Source organism: Desmodus rotundus, chromosome 7 (assembly GCF_022682495.2).
Source record: "Desmodus rotundus isolate HL8 chromosome 7, HLdesRot8A.1, whole genome shotgun sequence".
NCBI lineage: Eukaryota > Metazoa > Chordata > Mammalia > Chiroptera > Phyllostomidae > Desmodus > Desmodus rotundus.
Genome location: NC_071393.1, coordinates 121427813 through 121447015, shown reverse-complemented (window position 1 = coordinate 121447015; position 19203 = coordinate 121427813). Strand labels below are relative to the sequence as shown.

Here is a 19203-nt window from a genome sequence, read left to right as displayed (position 1 = left end):
GGGGCCACTTAGTGAGAGGGCTTGCTGAGGCCAGATGCTGCTTGTTTGAGAGAATTGAGGATCATCTAAAGCATGAGCCAAGACAAGCCATTCATATAGAAAAGCTTCAGTGGGCTTGAAAGTTGGGCAGGGCTAAGCCTCAGGAAATCACTGGTATTGGGCAAACATTGTGAGCCAAGTTGATGGAGTCTCAGATATGCTGCCTGCCTGCCAGCTCGGTGGGGAGGGCTCAGGAAAGGAACAGTGGCCTCTGCCAGCACTTCTATCTGGGAGAAACCTCCTCCCCCACACCACCCCCCTAGTTCTTGCCCTGATGCCATACACTTCAGCTCCTGCCCATATGTCTCTGGTGCCTTTCTAGCTGCTGCCTCAGTGCTGGCTCAGAGGGAATGAGTCTGAGTAAGTCCGTGTACAGGCCCTTTAAGAGGAACTGCCTGGGACTCAAGAAGTTTGTCTTCCTCATCCTCAGTCCCCACTGGTTTTTACAGCCAGAAGTTATGGGGTATTCCTGGCACTGGAACCCTGGACTGGATGCCTGGTGTGGGGCTGGGACCTCTTACTCCCAGGATATCCCTCCCAGTTTTTACCCACCACATGTGGGTGTGGGACCAGCCCCATTCAACATCTCTACCCCTCCTACCAGTCTCACTGTGGTTTCTTCTTTAATTCCGTAGTTGTAGGGCTTCCATTCAGCTCAATTTCTGGCACTTCTGAATAATGCTTGCTCTGTAGTGTAGTTGTAATTTTAGTGTGGTATGCAAGGTGGCAAAAGCCGTTTACCTACGCCGCCATCTTGACTGGAAGACCAATCCGTATTTTCATCTTTAACCACCAAATCCTAAGGTTAGGAGGCTCAGATAGACTATATCTCAAAGGTTTTTCCAAACAGGAGAATCTGATCAGTACTCGCCACATGATCACAATTAGTTAGCTGGGGCCTGAGAACTTGGCATTCAGATATTAAGTGGTATTCCTCTCTATTCTTGTTAAGCATTTAAGAACTTTTCAATTGATACCTTTCAATTTTTGCTATATTACTGTCTTGCCCTACCTCAAAAATGATGTCCTTTGTCATTAATGTGTAGGATAAAAACAGTATTAGTCATTCTGTTCTTCCTCTTTGTCCTTTATCATGTTCCATATCTGATACTCTAACCATTTGGTGCTTGAAACATTTTAAAATAACCATTTAGTTACTTCTTTGCCTGGACTTTGACCACCCGTTATCTTGGCCTGGGGAAAGTGGTGGTAGGAGAGGAAGGAAGAACATCGCAGACAGCGCTCTGTGCCTCATTTAGTCCCTGATCCCAGGCAGTCTGCCACCCCATCTAACTGACTTGGGATAGAGTGAGAAAAACAGGTTCACCTTGGAGTTAAAGATTTCTTTTCCTGAGACTTATCTATAAACTGATTTTATGCAGTTATGCTTATAAGGAAGTCATAAATTAGATATGACTTAGGATGTATGATAATATAAAAATGTCTGCTTTGCAAGGTTCTGCTTTTAAGTCTAAAATATTCTGTAGGAAATTTTTAATTTTGTTGAAAGATTTCATGAGGTCTAACAAAAAGCAGAAAGAGATGAGACAGGAGAAGAACATGACGGGGTCTGTTTTGCAGATGTATTCCGAGGGCAGTGATATTGTACCTCAGAGTAATGAGACAGCTCTTCACTACTTCAAGAAGGCGGCCGACATGGTAAGACCTCGTGACAGGGCACTGAAGTGTGCCCCACAGTGTTATCATCTTCATGTGTGTCACATTAAAGGGTTAGTGAGAACCCAGTCATACTACAAACTGTTCAAAGCATCTGTGTAAATATGAGTCATGTGAATGAATTGACTAGAAAAAAAAATCTTCCCAATAGAAAGCAGTTCATTTTTGTTTTAGGGATGAGATTGTATTTTAAGTTTCTCTTGAAATTTGGGAAATTTCCTGATCAGGGAAATAATTGATCTTTAGTAGTGGAATTGAGGGTTACGTAATTTACCTTATCTGTGTTGCAACTTGAGGTTTAAAACTTACGTAATTGGGTACTTTTGATAAGCACGGTACGTGGTTAGGCTCGCTCTGGTGCAGAGAAAGCGACATGTGCGCACACTCACCTCTCTGCCCGCTGCCTGTCACCGTAGTTCCAGATGTCCGTTGAGTGTTTCCCAGGGGTGCTCTGTCCTCTTGAAGACGCCTTCTGTCCCTCTGAGTTGAACTCTCGATTTTTCTCTGTTAAGTCTCAAAACAGTGATTGTCTTTCGTCTGTGACATGCCAGTCATGTTAGGAATGTCTTTGCCACCTGGTCCCAGTATTACATGGTTAACTCTCCCCGATGAGGTGGTCTTTCTTTATTGGGGAGGGAAGTTACTAATGAAAAACCACTCCAAAAAGGTGACCTACTTTCAGTTATTAAAAGTTGAAATACGTTAGTTATGTTTTATATTATAAATTCATGGAACATACGGTCAAAAGGTAAGCCACCCAGATTTAATTGTAAATGACTTTAATATTTGCTCTTTTTCAGCAAATTATTGAAAGCCCCCAAACATCTAAACGTCAGTACTATGTTTAGTCTGACAAGGAAGGAAAAAGTTTTGTTTTGAATTGAAAAGTGCTAAGAACATGTTTTGAATGTGCTTGTAAATTATTCCTCTTGCAGACATTTAGTCTTGGCTGTTTTGTAATACATTCTTTTCCTCTTTTGTCTCTGGTTTACAGGGCAACCCAGTTGGACAGAGCGGGCTTGGAATGGCTTACCTCTACGGAAGAGGAGTTCAAGTTGTAAGTTTGCCGTCTAACGTTCTGATTCTAACAGGTGGTCAGCTGGTGAGGTAGAGAAGCATTCCTGGACCAACTTCCAGTCAGCCTAGATAGGCCATTTCATTGTAAGCAAACAGGACCCTTTCTGTTGTCTCTCCTTCTCTCACTGATGCTCTCTATCCTGCCTACTCTTCCTTCTCTCCAAGACTGGAACATCTCCCTTGTACTTCTTCACTCAAGCCCAAGAAAATGCTCAGGTCTCTCCCGTGTAGGAGGAGGAAAGCTTTCTGGCCCACCCTTTGCCCTCCTGGCCACCACCTCCCTTCTCTGTACCCCTTCACTGCACAGCCAGGTTTCTCCGAAGGAGGAACTGTACGAGCTGCTACCATTCATTCACTCTTTAGCTCAAAGCAGTCAGGCTTCTGCCTCATGTAACTGCTCTATCCAGGTCACCAGAAACTTCCTAAATGGCACTCCAGTTGACGTATTTTGGTTCTGTGTCGCATAAACTGTTTCTTCCCTAAGTCTGTGGCTGCAAGCTCTCTTGGTTTTCCTGGGCCTTTGTTCTCATTCTTAAGTGCTACTTCCTTATGTGGGACACCTGGATTCTCCTTGCTGTCCTCGTCTCTCCTCTCTATGGAGTCTCTAAGCAATATGTTCCTTCTACTTGGGTCTGAAACTAAGAGCCAGGTTTGGGATTCTAATCTATAGGCATTGCCTAGCATAAGAGACAGTAATGTGGTCTCATTTTGATTCCTTCCAGTCATTTTAGGATAGTAAAATTCAGCATCGATCTTTGTTTCAGTTTTCCCCTGTGGATACATATGATATTTGAAATGAACCAATCATATAGTATTCACAAAGAACACAGGGAAAGAGAGAGAATAATTATCCTTATTTCATATTGGAAAAATTGAGGTTCAAAAGGGATTGGTTGATTAGTAGAAAAGACTGTTTCTTAAGTCCTGTGCCTGTGTACCACCTGCTGGCGTTGATGCGAAGAGCAGACACGCAGACTGTTTCACCAAAACTCGATTTGCTTTTCTCCAAACTCTTAAATACCAATCCTCCTATGACTCCAAGTATATTATTATCTACCTATTATAAAGACTAGAAAGCATTTTTAATGGCTCTTTGAGAACATTTTGTGTGCTTTGTTAATTCTTTTTAACAAATGAATCTCCTGCCTCTCGCTTACATCAGCCTTTTGAGCTTTCTCGTCTTGTGATCATGTGATGAGATGATGCTCTCTTCTTACAGAATTACGATCTGGCACTGAAGTACTTTCAGAAAGCTGCCGAACAAGGCTGGGTGGATGGACAGCTACAGCTTGGCTCTATGTACTACAGTAAGTAATGGTGGGATTAAGGGCGAGCACACCAAGATAATTTAATTACCTGTTTCCACTAGATGTCACGATGATGTGGAAATGAGAGCTAGTGGATGCTGGCTGATCAGTGTTCTCCCAATTCAGTGATTTGTGCATCTTGTTTCTTATTGTGAATTATGTTAATGTGCATTAATACCCAGATCTCTGTTGATAGGGTTTACATCTTTCCTGAGTAAGAGTTGTGAATTTTATTTTGTTTTACTTCTCTGATGCTTTAGCTAAATCTTACTTGAGATTATTCTTGACTTTCATGTGGTTTTCCTTACAGATGGCATTGGAGTCAAGAGGGATTACAAACAGGCCTTGAAGTATTTTAATTTAGCCTCTCAGGGAGGCCATATCTTGGCTTTCTACAACCTGGCACAGATGCATGCCAGTGGCACAGGTGTGATGCGATCATGTCACAATGCAGTGGAGGTACGGGCTTTTCTGCCAGCTTCTGTACAGGAGATTAATTTGCTCAGTAGGAAAGTCTGCCGTTGTAACTCTGGGTTTCTTTGTGCAATTTCTTCTAGAGTAGAAACAGACTCAGCCTGCTAGCATTAGTGTGCTGAGGGCGACTGTGAGGGTCAGTGTGTGACCATCACGCTAATTTATTTCATTTGTCCCTCTCTACTAGAATCAGTGTTAACAAGGGCAGACATTGTGGGCTGCTGTCTCTCTAGCACAGAAGACAGTATATGAGACATAGTGTCAAAAAAGCATATGCTGGTCTGCTAAATGAATGTTGCAAAGGAGGGTGCTAATACCTTCCTGTTGGAACTACTGGTCTTTAGCTCTCTGATAACTGACACTTTAGAGTGACACTGATACACGCTCAGCAAAGTTTCCAACGTCTCTATACTCAGTTCCCTGACTTGTAAAATGGGGTGTTAATAGGATTCACCTTACAGAGTGCGCCCTCATGGACTTCGTGGGTGGGTTAAGTGAGTTAACATACATACTATACATAAATTACTAGAGCAGTATCTGGTCAGCATAAATTGTTTGCTATTTTTTTTAAAGATTTTATTTATTTATTCTTGGGAATGGAGGGAGAAAGAGAAGGAGAGAAACATCAGTGTGGTTGCCTTTCACATGCCCACAACTGTGGGGACATGGCCCACAATCCAGGCACGTACCCTATACTGGGGACTGAACCATGACCCTTTAGTTTGCAGGCCGGCACTCAATCCACTGAGCTACACCAGCCAGGGCTGTTTGCTGTTATTTGTATGCTATTCTAAAGACTTAAGTGAAAGGTTCAAATATATATATATCCCAGACTTTAATAGTATTTAATAAAATTCCAGACATTCAGAGAGCATGTTTAACACGCACTTGTTGCCCTTGTGAAAAACTAATTTTCTAGCATATCTTTCTTGCTCTTTTATTTATTTATTTGTTTTCCTTTCCTGTTCACACAGTTGTTTAAGAATGTTTGTGAGCGGGGCCGCTGGTCCGAGAGGCTTATGACAGCCTATAACAGCTACAAAGAAGGCGACTACAACGCCGCGGTGATCCAGTACCTCCTGCTGGCAGAGCAAGGCTATGAAGTGGCCCAGAGCAATGCGGCCTTCATTCTCGACCAGAGTAAGGTTCATCCGAGTCCTGCCTGGGGCTCAGGACACAAGGGCTCACATCAGGTTACCTGTTTAAAGAGATGAGCACAAAGAAACTTCTTTATTGTTATAAACAGAACTTGCCACCCATGCTTAAGTTATTGTACCTCAGATCCCCAAGCCATCCAAATCAGTTTCACGGAGTTTACAGTGGAAATAGATCTGACATAAAATGACCACTTTTAGCAAATACATTTCAACATACAACATAAAACATTGTTTTTCCGGCAGTATGTAGATCCCCAGGAGTGGCTCAGTGGTCATTCTCATCGTTGGTTCTGTGGATGAAACATGTTTCAGGACGTAATGCTGTCCTAAATGCAGTGATTCCTTTTAACTCAGTATTGTATTTTAATACCTGTTTAATTTTATTACAATATATTTTCTAGTTAATATTTGTAATATCCCAGTTCTTATTTAAATAGTGCTCCACATATGCACCCTAGTTTTCAAATGAAGCCTGAAAGGCTGGTGCCTTTCTGTAAATGCCTGATTTGTATCACATCTTTCCTGTAGGGGAAGCAACCATTGTGGGTGAGAATGAGACGTACCCCAGAGCTCTGCTGCACTGGAACAGGGCCGCCTCTCAAGGTGGGTGGTTGGTTCGCCCTGAAGGGTAAGAAGGTTTCACCCAGGCCCCTCTCTTAACTTTCTGGGTTCTTTCGTTTTTTTATTTCCTCTAAAGATTAAGTCCTGTCATTCATCACATTAAAAGTAAGCAGAGACACTAACCATTGCTTAACTTGTTTGCATCGTGATCGATATTTATTTTATAAATGGAAGTTCCAGTCCCAGGGTTTCTAAGCTGAATTGCAAGGTGCTTGTACTGGACACTTATGTCATGTTGTGGCTTATCTCTGGTTTTCAGTTTGAGCCCAATATATTGTATAAATGAGAATCGAATAGAGTGTAGAATGGAATATTAGTCTAAAACCCAAAAGATTTTAACCTTTGTGTTTTGTTTGAATATTTTTTTCTCACACATACAACTCTCCAAATTGTCCTCCTATCCCTCCTTCAAGCATAAACAATAATCCCGTTGAACTATTTTAAAGTGTAAGTGACATCATAGAATAGTGCATGGTCGCTTGAAGAGTATTATTGCAGGCATAGGAGCACCACCCACCTTGTTTTACCTCTCCCCGCCTATTACAAAGCCTTCTTCCAAAGAGCAGTACTTCTAGTTCACATTTTTCTGAATTTATAGCTTGGCTGAAGGGTTGGTTGTTAAGTGTGTGCACTACAAATTAAATTCTGTTTAATGTAAGCATATTAACAGGAAGAGAAAAAACAGTGTGCTCTCTTTTAAATACTTTATTTATTGGCAGTTTTGCATTTCACTTTTGTTTAAGGTTACACCGTGGCTAGAATCAAGCTTGGAGACTACCACTTCTATGGATTTGGCACCGACGTAGATTACGAAACTGCGTTCATTCATTATCGTCTAGCATCTGAGCAGCAGCACAGTGCACAGGCTATGTTTAATCTGGGGTACATGCATGAGAAAGGCCTGGGCATCAAACAGGTGAGCGTGGCTGCAAAGCAGATGTTTGAATTATATACAGTGTGATTGGGGGAAAGGTCTGCATTTTTGTAGAAACTGGGCTTTCTTTGGAATGTGCTCAGATTTCAGATATTAAGTTATGAGACAGTTTTGTAATATTGCAGAAGACTACCTTTGTGTCTCGCTCATCTTCCAGCTCACACACGTACTGACATCCATAATGTTATATTTGGGATATTAAGCCGGAAACAGAAATGCAGTGTGGCCTCTATTGATAACTCCTTACTTGAAAAGCCGTCCATGATCAGACAGATTCTCTTGTTTTCTAAATTATTTTGAAATGAATTAAGATGATTACTATTGATAAACTTATTTCTGCTTTTTGTAAAATTTTTATCAATTACAGTTTACATTTTACAGTTAAATGTAATAATATTACATTTGATATTATTTTGTATTAGTTTCCGGTTTACAGCATAGTGATGAGATAACCATATACTTTACAAAGTGTTCCCCTGATAGTTCCAATATCCACCTGGTACCACACAAAGTTACTACAGTATTATTGACTGTATTTCCTACACTCTATTTTGCAACCCTGTGTCTGTTTTGTGACTGCCGATCTATACTTCCCAATCCCTTCAGTCCTCAACGCGCCCTGCCCCCCTTATTTCTGATTCTTAAACCCAATGAAATCTAACAGCCTCTAGACCCATGGTCTTAAGTTTTTGCCTGTGTGCCTTTAAAGAATTTTGAAAACTATTATCTTGTGCATTTTTAAGTTGACATTTAAAATTTTTCATCTTAAGTTTCAAAGAGTTTAAGTTCTAGCTAGTTTAAATAACAATTATTAAATTACTCTAAATTGATTTAAGTTTAGTTTAAATTACTCTAAATAATTTGATGCACCCGTTATTGATTTTTTGAAAACATATAGCAGCCCTAGCCAGGTAACTCAGTTGGTTAGAGCGTCATCCTGATACGCTTAGGTTGCAGGTTCGATCCCTGGTCAGGGCACATACAAGAACCAGCCAATGAATGCGTGGATGAGTGGAACAGCAAGTCAGTGTCTCTCTCTCTGTCTCTCTCTCCCCCCTCTCCTCTCCCCCATCCTCTGTCTCTCAAAAAAAAGGAACACATTTAAAAATATACAGCAAATTCTTGAACTGCATATCGCATCTTTTCCTTTTCTCCCTGAATTTATATTTTCAGTTCACTGTTCCCATAGAACTTTATACTAATGTAATGTTTTTAAAGCTTAGCTCTTTTACTGTTCACTCTGTTGTGTTTATCTTAAATAAATAGGTATATAAACTCAGGTTTTGAATTTTATGTCCTGTGATTATGGGCTCTTAAGTGCTAAGGAAAATTTTTGAGATATAATTAGTCATAATTGGTCAATTATGAACACATTGTTAATTAACAGTGGTATAAATTTTGATACAATTCTACTTTTTATGGTAATTATCGAAAATATATTTTTTAATGAGATGACTATAGCACTTTCTAAAAATTAGTTTAAGTATCATGAGTCAATTTAGCATTAATTGTACTTTTCCTTTGTAGAAATATTTGACTGGAACTTGTTCACATAAATAAGTACATGGGAAAGAGAAGAATTTTATTATAGTCTTTAGGATCACTTAATTCTTTAAACCGCTATAGGGTTATATGCTGTCTTAGTCAGTTTGGGCTGCTCACTATAACAGAATACCATAGGCTGGGTGGCTTAAACAACAGAAACTTATTTCTCATAGTTCTGAAGGCTGGGAATTGAAGGTCAAGGTGCTGGCAGACGTGGAATCTGCTGAGGGCCCACTTTTTGGATCATAGACAGCTGTCTCCTGGGTTTTGTCCTTCCCTGAGGAAAGAGCAAGAAAGAAACAGCAAGCTCCTTGGGGACTCTTAAAAGGACCCTAATTCCATTCACAAGAGCTCCACCCTGGTGACTTCATCTAATCTTAACTCTCTCTCAAACACCTCACCTCCTAACGCCATCACATTGGACGGGAGGGCTTCAACATATACACAGACATTTAGTGCATAATATGTGTCAGGAATCGGTGACCTGTCATTATTAGTTATTTTTAATGATCTGTCACCTGATAACGTGGTTAGATCCCTCTCCATTTTTGTTGAAAGCAAAGAACTGGAATCTAGAGACTTGCAAAGGATGTGTCCCTCGTCACTGGAGTCGTTCCTTTTCCCAGGTTTTGGGAGGAATACCTAAAAAGCTTCACTAAAGCTTGTCAAATAACCAGTTGTACCCCTTACTCTGCCGCTTCGAAGCACTTGGTTGACCTAACGTTCTTAAGGGGCAGTTGTTCGTTTTTGGTCAGAGAGCTTTTTTATCACATCTGAATACTGGTTTTATTCTGATTATAGTATCACATGTAAATTTTGGTATTTTACATGTGTACTGCTGTTAGGTCCTCGAACATCGATCATGAAGACCAGAGCTGCATTCAGTGTGTGGAAGGTCTCTGTCCTGTACCACAGCGACTGAGGCCTCTCCCCACCGTCAGCTCGGTCAGCCCAGCCACCGCTCCCCACAGAGAGTCCGGCTGTGTTTCTAATTAAATAAAAGCAACGGGTGTTTGATTGCTAATATAAATTACACATACGTGGTGACTTCTTTGGGATACACCTAGGAATAATTTACTAAAAGGAATCAAGATTAAAGTTATACAATTCTAACACTTTTTATAATAGGTTATAAAACAAGAAACTGTGGAACAAAATAAACTAATGAGCAAAATAGAATCCGAGGCGCAGAAGGAACAGACTGAGAGCTGTAAGAGGGGAGGGGAGAGGCTGGCACTGGTCGTAAGAAGGTGGAGGGAGTAGACAAAGGACCGAGTCACATGACCCATGGACATGAGCAACAGTGTGGGGGCTGTCTGTGAGCAGGGGGTTGGGGAGGGGGAGCAAAGGGGGGAAAATTGGGACAACTGTAATAGTATAAACAATAAAATGTATATATATTTAAAAAACAAGAACCGATATGCTTTTCTCATCTCATTTAATATAGTGTATAGCTTATATAAATTCTTGAGAATAAAGACTGTGATAAAAGACATTGAGGAGGCAAAGCTCTAGGGTTCAACTTTTAAGAATAATTAATTATGTATTAAAATGACAGTCCGTTAGTTTTTATAAGACATCATAATGACCTTTTTCGTACTTTTTTCTTATTTTCTAAATGAAAGAGACATTTATACTACTAAAAACTAATCAGCACCTAGTGTAAATAGAAAAATACTAAGTAAATACAATGAGGATTGGTCATAATTGGAATAAATAGCTCAGGATATAATTGATAGCTACAATTTAATTACCCTACTTACTCATACTCATAGAATGTGTGTTATCACATAGTATGATCTGGGAACTTGAAAATTATGGCAGTCCAAAAAAAAATGCTAGTATTTGTATTTTTTTAATCAAAGACACTAACCATACTGTTACTGTTGTTTGAAGGTGCTCTTCTTTTCAATTAATAACATACCCTAGGTACCCATTGTAGGGAATGGCTGAAAGTAATTATGTTAAAATGTGTGGAAAAGTCATTTTTAATGTTAAGCCTTTCTCTCCCATGTCTCACGGAATTCTTTCCTAGGAGTTTGATGTTTGGCAATGGTCAGGGCATGGAAGAAGTAAGGCTGGTAAATGAAACCTCACAACTCCCACCATCCCATTCTACATACACCTGAGTACTCCAGCCTGGGCCGGAATTAACGATGGCTTGTTTCCCCCTTCACAGAAATATGTCTGAGACTGGGAGGCACAGGACGCGAGTCCCTTAACAGTGCCCATGCAAGTGGCCCATGGAAAATCTTGTCCCCTAAAATGGAACACGTCTACTCCATTCTACAGATCACTGCTCCAAACTGAAACCGGGAATTGAAGGAAGTTTTAAATAGGAAAAAAATTAACTTGCACCCTACTGGTCACCCCTGGAAACATCCAGGTTAACAGTGTTATGTGTAGCTGGGAGACTGTGCAGCACTTGACTCTGAAAGCCTTAAAATGTAGGCTGCGTATCTGCACGACAGGTGGATGTCAGATTCGGGGAACATGAGTTGTCTTAAAATTTCTCAATTAAGTTTTTCCAAATTAAGCAGTTAAAGAAATACTACCCAGTTAAAACTTGGGGTTTTTTTCTTTAGTTAAGGGAAATTTAAAAATGAAACTTGAAAGGGAAAATAAATTTTCTAAGATGTAAACTAAAAAATAATTATTCTTCTTTTAACAAGAGATAAATTTTGGGTTATGACCTGTCTTACAGGATATTCACCTTGCAAAACGTTTTTATGACATGGCAGCGGAAGCCAGCCCAGACGCACAAGTTCCAGTCTTCCTAGCGCTCTGCAAATTGGGTGTCGTCTACTTCTTGCAGTACATACGGGAAACAAACGTAAGTGGTCCCTGCCTCTGTCAGTTAAATACAGGTGATGTGTGACCTCAGTCCAGAGGCTTGTTTTGTTTTTGTTTAAGATTTTGATTTTTAGGGAAAAGGGAAGGGAGAGAGAAAGAGAGGGAGAGAAACATCAATGTGTGGTTGCCTCTCATGTGCCCCCAACCGGGGACCTGGCCTGCAACCCAGGCATCTGCCCTTGACTAGGAATCAAACTGGTGACCCTTTGGTTCACAGGCTGGTACTTAATCCCCTGAGCCACACGAGCCGGGTGGAGGTTTGTGTTTTAAATGTTGGGGGAGAGGGGAGGAGTATTCTGCAAGTGTCTGGTCGCTTCCCTTCTTCCCCAGGTGAAGTACCTGCAGACCTCATCAGGTGAGGGGTGAATGTAGCCACCTGCAGTTACAGTTTTCAGGTAGCATTTGACAAGTGGTTCCCAGTGCTAAAGCATTTTGCATTGATGCAGGTGTTTTCTGATTTGGGGAAAACAGACTAACCCATGGCAATTTGAAACGGTAGTTAACTAAATTCAGTAAACATTAAATCAGATGACTGACTGCCTAGCAGTGACTCAGACCTCTCATAACGAGAGAATTTTAAAAAAAGAAGAAGTAAAACCTGATAACCTGCCCAGGCCGTTGTACTTTAGATCCGTCTGATAGTGAAACATGCTAAAACCACCACCAGTGTTTGTTCTCTAAAAATATCTGAAACTATTTAAATAAGCTAAAGGTAGAACCTAGACAGGAGATGGGTTAGCCATTGTCTTCAAAACTACCAACTTTGTTAACAGTACTTATATGTAGATGCTCTTGAGTCTCCAGTTTTACATTTTACGTTTTGTTTCCAATACCTATAGTTCCTCATAATGGATTAACTAGTACAGCATTTGACTCTGAAAGTCTTAAAATATATGCAGAACTAAGGGCTATTTAACTTTTAATCCATTCTGGACCAGAAAAGGGTGGTGTTGCAACCCTTAGTTAACGTCTTTCAGAGCAGATGGATATACTGTCTCGTCATCGGATTCCAGAATGGATTCTCTCCTGTGTTACACAGATATAAATGTGCTCCATGGTGCCGCAGCATCTACAACGAGAAATTCGACCTCCCCCTCTTGCAGCCCTAGCCCATGCGACTGAGGGTCTGGGGGGGGCTCCAGAGGACTGGAGACCTCGGCTCTGTCCTTCCCATTGCCTGTGCATTGGTAATGGCGGATTTCTAACTGCCTGATAGCACGGGCCAGGGTGTGCTGTGCCCTCTGCTGACTGAAGGGCTCTTCGTTCCTTCAGCTAGACAGCTAACAGTGGGGCAACATGCTGCTTCCCTACAGGACCGTTCCAGACTCTTGTCCCTCACAGTTTTTAAGACTAATAAGCTGGCGATTACAGAGTAGGATTTGATCATGCAACACAACATACTGAGTATTAATGGCAAGAGAGTTGAACAGTCAGAGAAACATGAAATCTCCCATTGCCATCCCCTCCCCAGGAAACACAGTTAATAGTTTCTTGTAATTCCTTTCCAGAAAAATACATTGCCTGTACCTACAAATATATACTATGGCAACATTTTATTTTACTATTTTTTTATCCTCGCTCGAGGGCATGCTTATTGATCTCAGAGAGAGAGGGAAGGGAGGAAGAAAGAGAGGGAGAGACACACCAGTGTGAGAGAGAAACATCGCTGGTTGCCTTTCGTATGCCCTCTGACCAGAGATCGAATCCACAACCTAGGCCTGTGCCCCAAGTGGGAATTGAACCCGCAACCTTTTGATTTGCAGGATGGTGCCCAACCAACTGAGCCACACTGGCCAGGGCTTACGATGTGAACTTTTTAAATGTAATTTTACTAAAACACAAAGGACTGTACTCCATGTTTATTTTCTTTGTGACTAAGTAGCAGTCAGAAAATAATGGGAATGACTTCTCTTAAGTGACACTAGAACAGTTAAAATATCATAGACTAAGAACATAACTTTAAGTTTAAATTCAGGTGTTAAGTGTTTAGTGGAATCCTAAATTTTTAAAAAGTGTTCATTCAGCTACTAAACATTTGAATTCTGCCATCTTCAATGGCAGACCTGAGAGAAGTAATAAAATAGTCTTGTTGTCATCAGAACAGAGCTTCTCGTCTGGTGTGCTGGGATACTGACTTTTTATTTTCTTTTCACCCCTTGGCCCGCCATTGTCCCCAGTGTTCCTTTCAAATATTTTCTGTGAGAAGTGGTTGGAAACTAGTGCCTTAGATTCCAGATGGAAAGAAACCCTACCAGACACTTTATAATGTAGTCAACCGTTATGAAATAATAGCTCAGTTTCCAAGATGCATTAATTTTTGAGTTTCAGTTGAAGGCTTTTAAAACCTTTTTAAAAAAAAAAAAAAAATTTTGCAAAATGTTCCTAAAACCAATTATTTTAATAAGTTTTGTATTTATCTCTTAATGTGTGATGTAATTTTCCTGACTCCTCTGACATTTTAGTGATCATAATGATTTTTATGTTATTCCCACTAAGGTTCGAGATCTATTCACCCAGCTTGATATGGACCAGCTTTTGGGGCCGGAGTGGGACCTTTACCTCATGACTATCATCGCGCTGCTGTTGGGAACAGTCATAGCGTACAGGCAGCGGCAGCACCAAGACCTGCCTGCACCCAGGCCGCCGGGGCCACGGCCAGCACCACCGCAGCAGGAGGGGCCGCCAGAGCAACAGCCACCCCAGTAACAGCGCCGTGTCCAGCCCTGGTCAGTGACAAGCAAGGAAATTGTTTGCAGAGAACTCCTGCATTTGATTTGGGACTTTGGATCAGTGGCCACCTCCTGGAAGAGGCACAAGGAAGCATTGAATTCCTAAAGCTGCTTAGAATCTGATGCCTTTATTTTCAGGGATAAGTAACTCTTACCTAAACTGAGTTGAATGTTTCAGTGCCGTTTGGAATAACAACTCTCAATGGCTCTCCTTTTTTTTTTTTTTTTCCTGGAAACATGTGAGACACTCAAAGTAATGTCTGCTGTCTCCAGCTATCTTTCCTGGGTCCTTTCAGTCCTTCTCTCAGCGTGCGTAAGTTCTCCGATCAACCTTTAAGGACTTGTGCATCGACACTAAAACCCGATCTGTGTGAAAAGGAAGCCCCGGTTAGTTGCAAGTTTAACCTTAACATGTTTGGAAAGTCTGAAACTAGAACTTGCCTTTTAAGTTTAAAAAAGAAAAAGAAAAAAGTCTTCAAAGTGTATCAGAATGCCCAAACAGAAACTTTTACCAGTCCGTATGCAAGTATACATATCCAGCATCTTTGTCGTTTTAAAAGGGAAGGAAGGGAAGTGTCTGACCATTGGTCATTGTCACGGTTTACACCATACTTCTCTCCTTCAAAGACTGAAAGGCCTTGTTAAAGAGTTGTATGTGAACGTCATTTCTTTGGAGTGGAATACATAGAACACATTGTAACTGACTCCTTGAGCTAACGTGTGCATTTCCCCACCTGCTTAATGTGATTTGTTTGTTTTGACTGCAGAGCCAGAGGAAGTCAGAGGATGGAGTAGAAGGGAGAAATTAGGAAACGATATTATAGAACCCTGCGTGGGGTACCAAGATCGTACATGTACGTTCCCAAAAGTCGAAGCATTTGTTACCAGGATTTCTCTAGTTTGCATTTCTTTTTGCAAAAGAACAGATCACCCTCCTGAGTCCTCTAGTACGAAGTACCGCTGCCAAGATCTGGCCTACGGTGCACACCGTTACTGCACTCACGCCGCACCACGTCCTAAAACGGAGACACAGAGGCTGAGACGCGTGAAGCTCAGAGGTTGAGGAAAGCCAAAGCCTGTTTATGCTGTTCAGGTAGATTTTTATTTCTGCAGTTTGATGTTACAGTAGAAAGTCAGTCATTTGCTTAGCTATCCTACTCACCACCCTCCCACTGTGAGCACTGGGAGAATAGAGGCTATTTCACTCGAGAACTGTCTGGGTAAATTGTATGTAAAACAACAGTGGGAAAAACTCAAGAACATCGCATACCATACAAATGAAAAAAGTAAACCGGGAACTTACATTTGTTTTCATTGTCAGGTGGGGGGTCACCAGCCTGTATTTAGTCTGAAGCTGCATTTGCACCTGAGCAGGGCTTTCTAGGCCTTCGACCACAGTCTGTTTAAATAACCTTTTTACTCTCTTTCCATAGTCCCTCCTCTGCCAGAAACCTTGAGAAGTTTATGACCTGTAGAGTTGTAAGACTTTGGTCCTTGAAGTTGGGATTGTATTTAGAACTAGATTTAAATAGTCTGTAATGAACGTGAAGGCTTTAAATGGGACGTTGTCTGCTTTGGTTTAGAGTATTATGAGAAACCTGGTAAGCAAAGTTTCCTCTCAGATAATTGCTTCCAAATTGGAAGAGGTGGTCATAGTGAGGACCCTATGTCCAAAAGCACATCTGAAAGGCAGGAAACACCCTCAGAAAGTATAATGCCGTTAGGGGCAGCTCTTACACATGTTAAGGCGTGTTCGGTCCCTTGCTCTGAGATGAGAGACCTGCGTGCAGCTGACGGGCTCTGTGGGTGTCCTGTCCTCACCGCCTCTCCTCCCGGCCCTTCCGAATCAGCACGGCCTTCGGTAGCAGTTACGCTTCATTTCGAAGGAACTGTTTTAATTGATTTAAAGTTAAAATTGTCTAAGATGACTAAGCTCCCATTTTTTCCCTCTACCATCCACGTAATTTCTTCTTCAGTAGAATTTTTATCCACGTTTACTTCCCTCCATCAATACCTTGAAAAAATATGGCATATAACTATGCACTACTACCAAAAGCTGGATGGGAAAGGGCAGGCTTGTTCTTCACGCAATAACTAACTTCCTATCAGTTTACCACTTGCCATGCCCTTTTTATTACTAATATTCCAAATATCCCTTTCCCGGCTTTTTTCCTCTTCCTGTTTTACCCTGGGTCTTTTGCTTCTAGAAATTTGAATGGTGTATTTAAAATAACTTAGTTCCTACGGCTTCACAATGCCAGTCCTGTGACTGTCTCAAAATACTCTGCTCCCACCCTGGTCAGGTGGCTCAGTTAGTTGGAGCGTTGTCCCGTAAACCAAAAGGTTGCGGGTTCAGTTTCCTGGCCAGGGCACGTACCTAGGTTGCAGGTTCGATCCCTGGTTAGGGCACATACGGGAGGCAACTAATCGATGTTTCTTTCATGTCAGTGTTCCTCTCCCTCTCCCTTTCTTTCTCTCTAAAAAAATCAATAAGCATACCCTCAGGTGAGGATCAAAAAAAAAAAAAAAAACTTTCATGATACCTAAGCAAATAGGGACTGGGTTTGATGTTTCTCCTAAAATAATGCTCAATACTTAACCTAATCAAATGGCATCCATTTGAATAAAATGACAGTAACCAGAGCTAGTTAATGTCAGTGACATTACACTAACTCCAGGATTCAGGAGTTTTAACGTTAGCTTTTAGAGTTAGCAGATAGAGTGCGGCTTCATTTCTCCGTGGTAGCCCGTCTCCCCTGTCCGTTCTCTAGTCTGCCTGCCTGCACAGGTGCCGACAGGAGTAGCTCTCCACTTAGGTGATCCTCGCTCGTGCATTTCGTGGTGTGTAGTCAAGTGTTTCAGAGTCTTTTTTGCTCTCATTTTATGTTGCAAAGGTAGCGATATTTGTTTGTTCCTTTTTTGTGTTTCAAGTTTTTGTTTCTGTTTTCTGAGTGAGGCTTATATTATTTTTGGTTAATATTCAAAGGCACAGAAAAAGTAATACAAAACTCCTTTTTCGAAGTTCATTATTTAACACTTAAATGAGATAAACTTGTATTAATCTTAATACTCTTGACGATGTGTCACCCTCGTGCACATAAGGTTAATGTGTAAGGGTTTTATTGCCAAGCTGTTTTATCTCTGTACCGATGGGAAGTTTTAGAAACTTTCACTTGTGATCTGCTGATGATCGGATGCTTTATTTAATTAAAGAGCTGCTCTTGCCTCCAAGAAACTAAAGGATTTTTTTTTTTTTTTGCTTTGTTTTTCCCTCCTTTGTTCCTCATCTCATGTTTGTTCTTTAAACCAGTGCTTTGGAAGTACGCATGCAAGCCCATAAAGGAAGACACAGCTCTTCTCTGTGTGTGTAGCACTTGTATCATTGTCTGGCTACATCTGGGAAACACACCCTCCACAGAGGTTTGGACTCCCATTTCACATGCACATTTCAAAACAGAATGCTTCAGATAAAACAGACCCTTTGCCTGCCGGGAAGAGCAGCACGGGCTACCTTTGGCCCAGTGACAACTAGTATTTGTTTGAAAGTGAATTTAATATATGTTGCACAACATTATGACTGGAGATGTGCAAGGAATAATCAGAGCAAAAGAAACTTCTATTTTCATGAAAATATTTTTTATCAGTCATTGCTCTCAAATGTAAATGAAATTATAATATAAATTTCTGAATACCATATTGTCCGATGCACTACCTGATTTTTAATATGTAGTAGTCATTGAAAAGAAGCTAAATTTCTCCTTCTACTTGTATTTCAAGAAAATTTAAAATATCCCAAGTAGAAAAGATGTATATTTTAAAAGTGACAGTTTGCACAAGAAAAAATCTGATTTTGTGCGTGTGAGAAGGACGTCTTGGTTACGTGCACGGAGCCATCTCCCATGCACTGTTTTTCCTATTTGGAATGACGAGCAAGCTAACACTATTAGACCAACGTTGATATGATCAAGGTATAACCACTATCAATACTTAGAAGTTTTAAAAAAACCATAAGCTGGCATTGGAAGGAACACCATGGTAGACTTTTTTGTAAATTCATTTTGTATTTAATTAAATACAGTATAAAGGCTGGTGAAGTGTAATATAATTGTGTAAACAAATCCTGTTAATAGAGAGGTGTACAGATTTGTTTTGTACTGTATCTTGAAACTTGTGAAATAAAGATTCCACCTCTGGTTACCTTGTATGCTATGATGTGCCATAGCCGAGTACCTTCTTCCAGACTGTGTTATAAACACGAACGATTCAATTTTTAATGAAACTTTTTGGAATTTCAGAAGCCTCTGGAAACATTTATTTGGGGTAGTTTGACTCTATCTTTTCTTTACTCATAACTCCTGAAATTCAAGTTGAGTCTTACTATAGGAAAAATATGAATTTGCTAAGAAATGTTACCATTTTTTAAAAACCTCAGATCTTTGACTTGAGTCAGCCTGTGATACATAGTAAGCATGATCCACTTTAGTCCTGATGGTAGTGAAATGTATCTAAAGTTTGTGCATGCATTACCTTGTCCCGAAAAGTTTTAAGAGGGCTTACAGAGCCACATACAAGGATAAAATGTATGTAGAAAAAGCCGTATGATCTAAATAAAGGAGATAGGAAAAAGAAAATGGTAGTAAAGCAGGAGTGAACTGAATGCATGTTAGAAGTCTGGCTCTAACTTCCTAGCAGCCAATTTCAAAAGGAAATTGAGCTACAATTTCCAGCTTAAAAGCATCAGGTTGTCAGATAAAAAGTCTTGATGGTGCATATTGCGGCAAGTGAGAAAT

General features: G+C 40.7%; 1 protein-coding gene across 2 annotated transcripts in view; it reads left to right on the top strand.

Annotated features, from left to right (window-relative positions):
* Positions 1-18622, top strand: part of SEL1L (SEL1L adaptor subunit of SYVN1 ubiquitin ligase) — a 50080-nt gene extending 31458 nt beyond the window's left edge. For both annotated transcript variants that reach the window (XM_045201301.2, XM_024567243.4), the window contains 9 exons: positions 1621-1698; positions 2711-2773; positions 4013-4100; positions 4411-4559; positions 5549-5714; positions 6260-6334; positions 7096-7268; positions 11536-11664; positions 14181-18622. In XM_045201301.2, the coding sequence (XP_045057236.1) occupies positions 1621-1698; positions 2711-2773; positions 4013-4100; positions 4411-4559; positions 5549-5714; positions 6260-6334; positions 7096-7268; positions 11536-11664; positions 14181-14390 (1131 nt within the window). In that variant the 3' untranslated portion in view covers positions 14391-18622. The remainder of the gene's footprint in view (positions 1-1620; positions 1699-2710; positions 2774-4012; positions 4101-4410; positions 4560-5548; positions 5715-6259; positions 6335-7095; positions 7269-11535; positions 11665-14180) is intronic.
* The last annotated feature ends 581 nt before the right edge of the window (positions 18623-19203 follow it).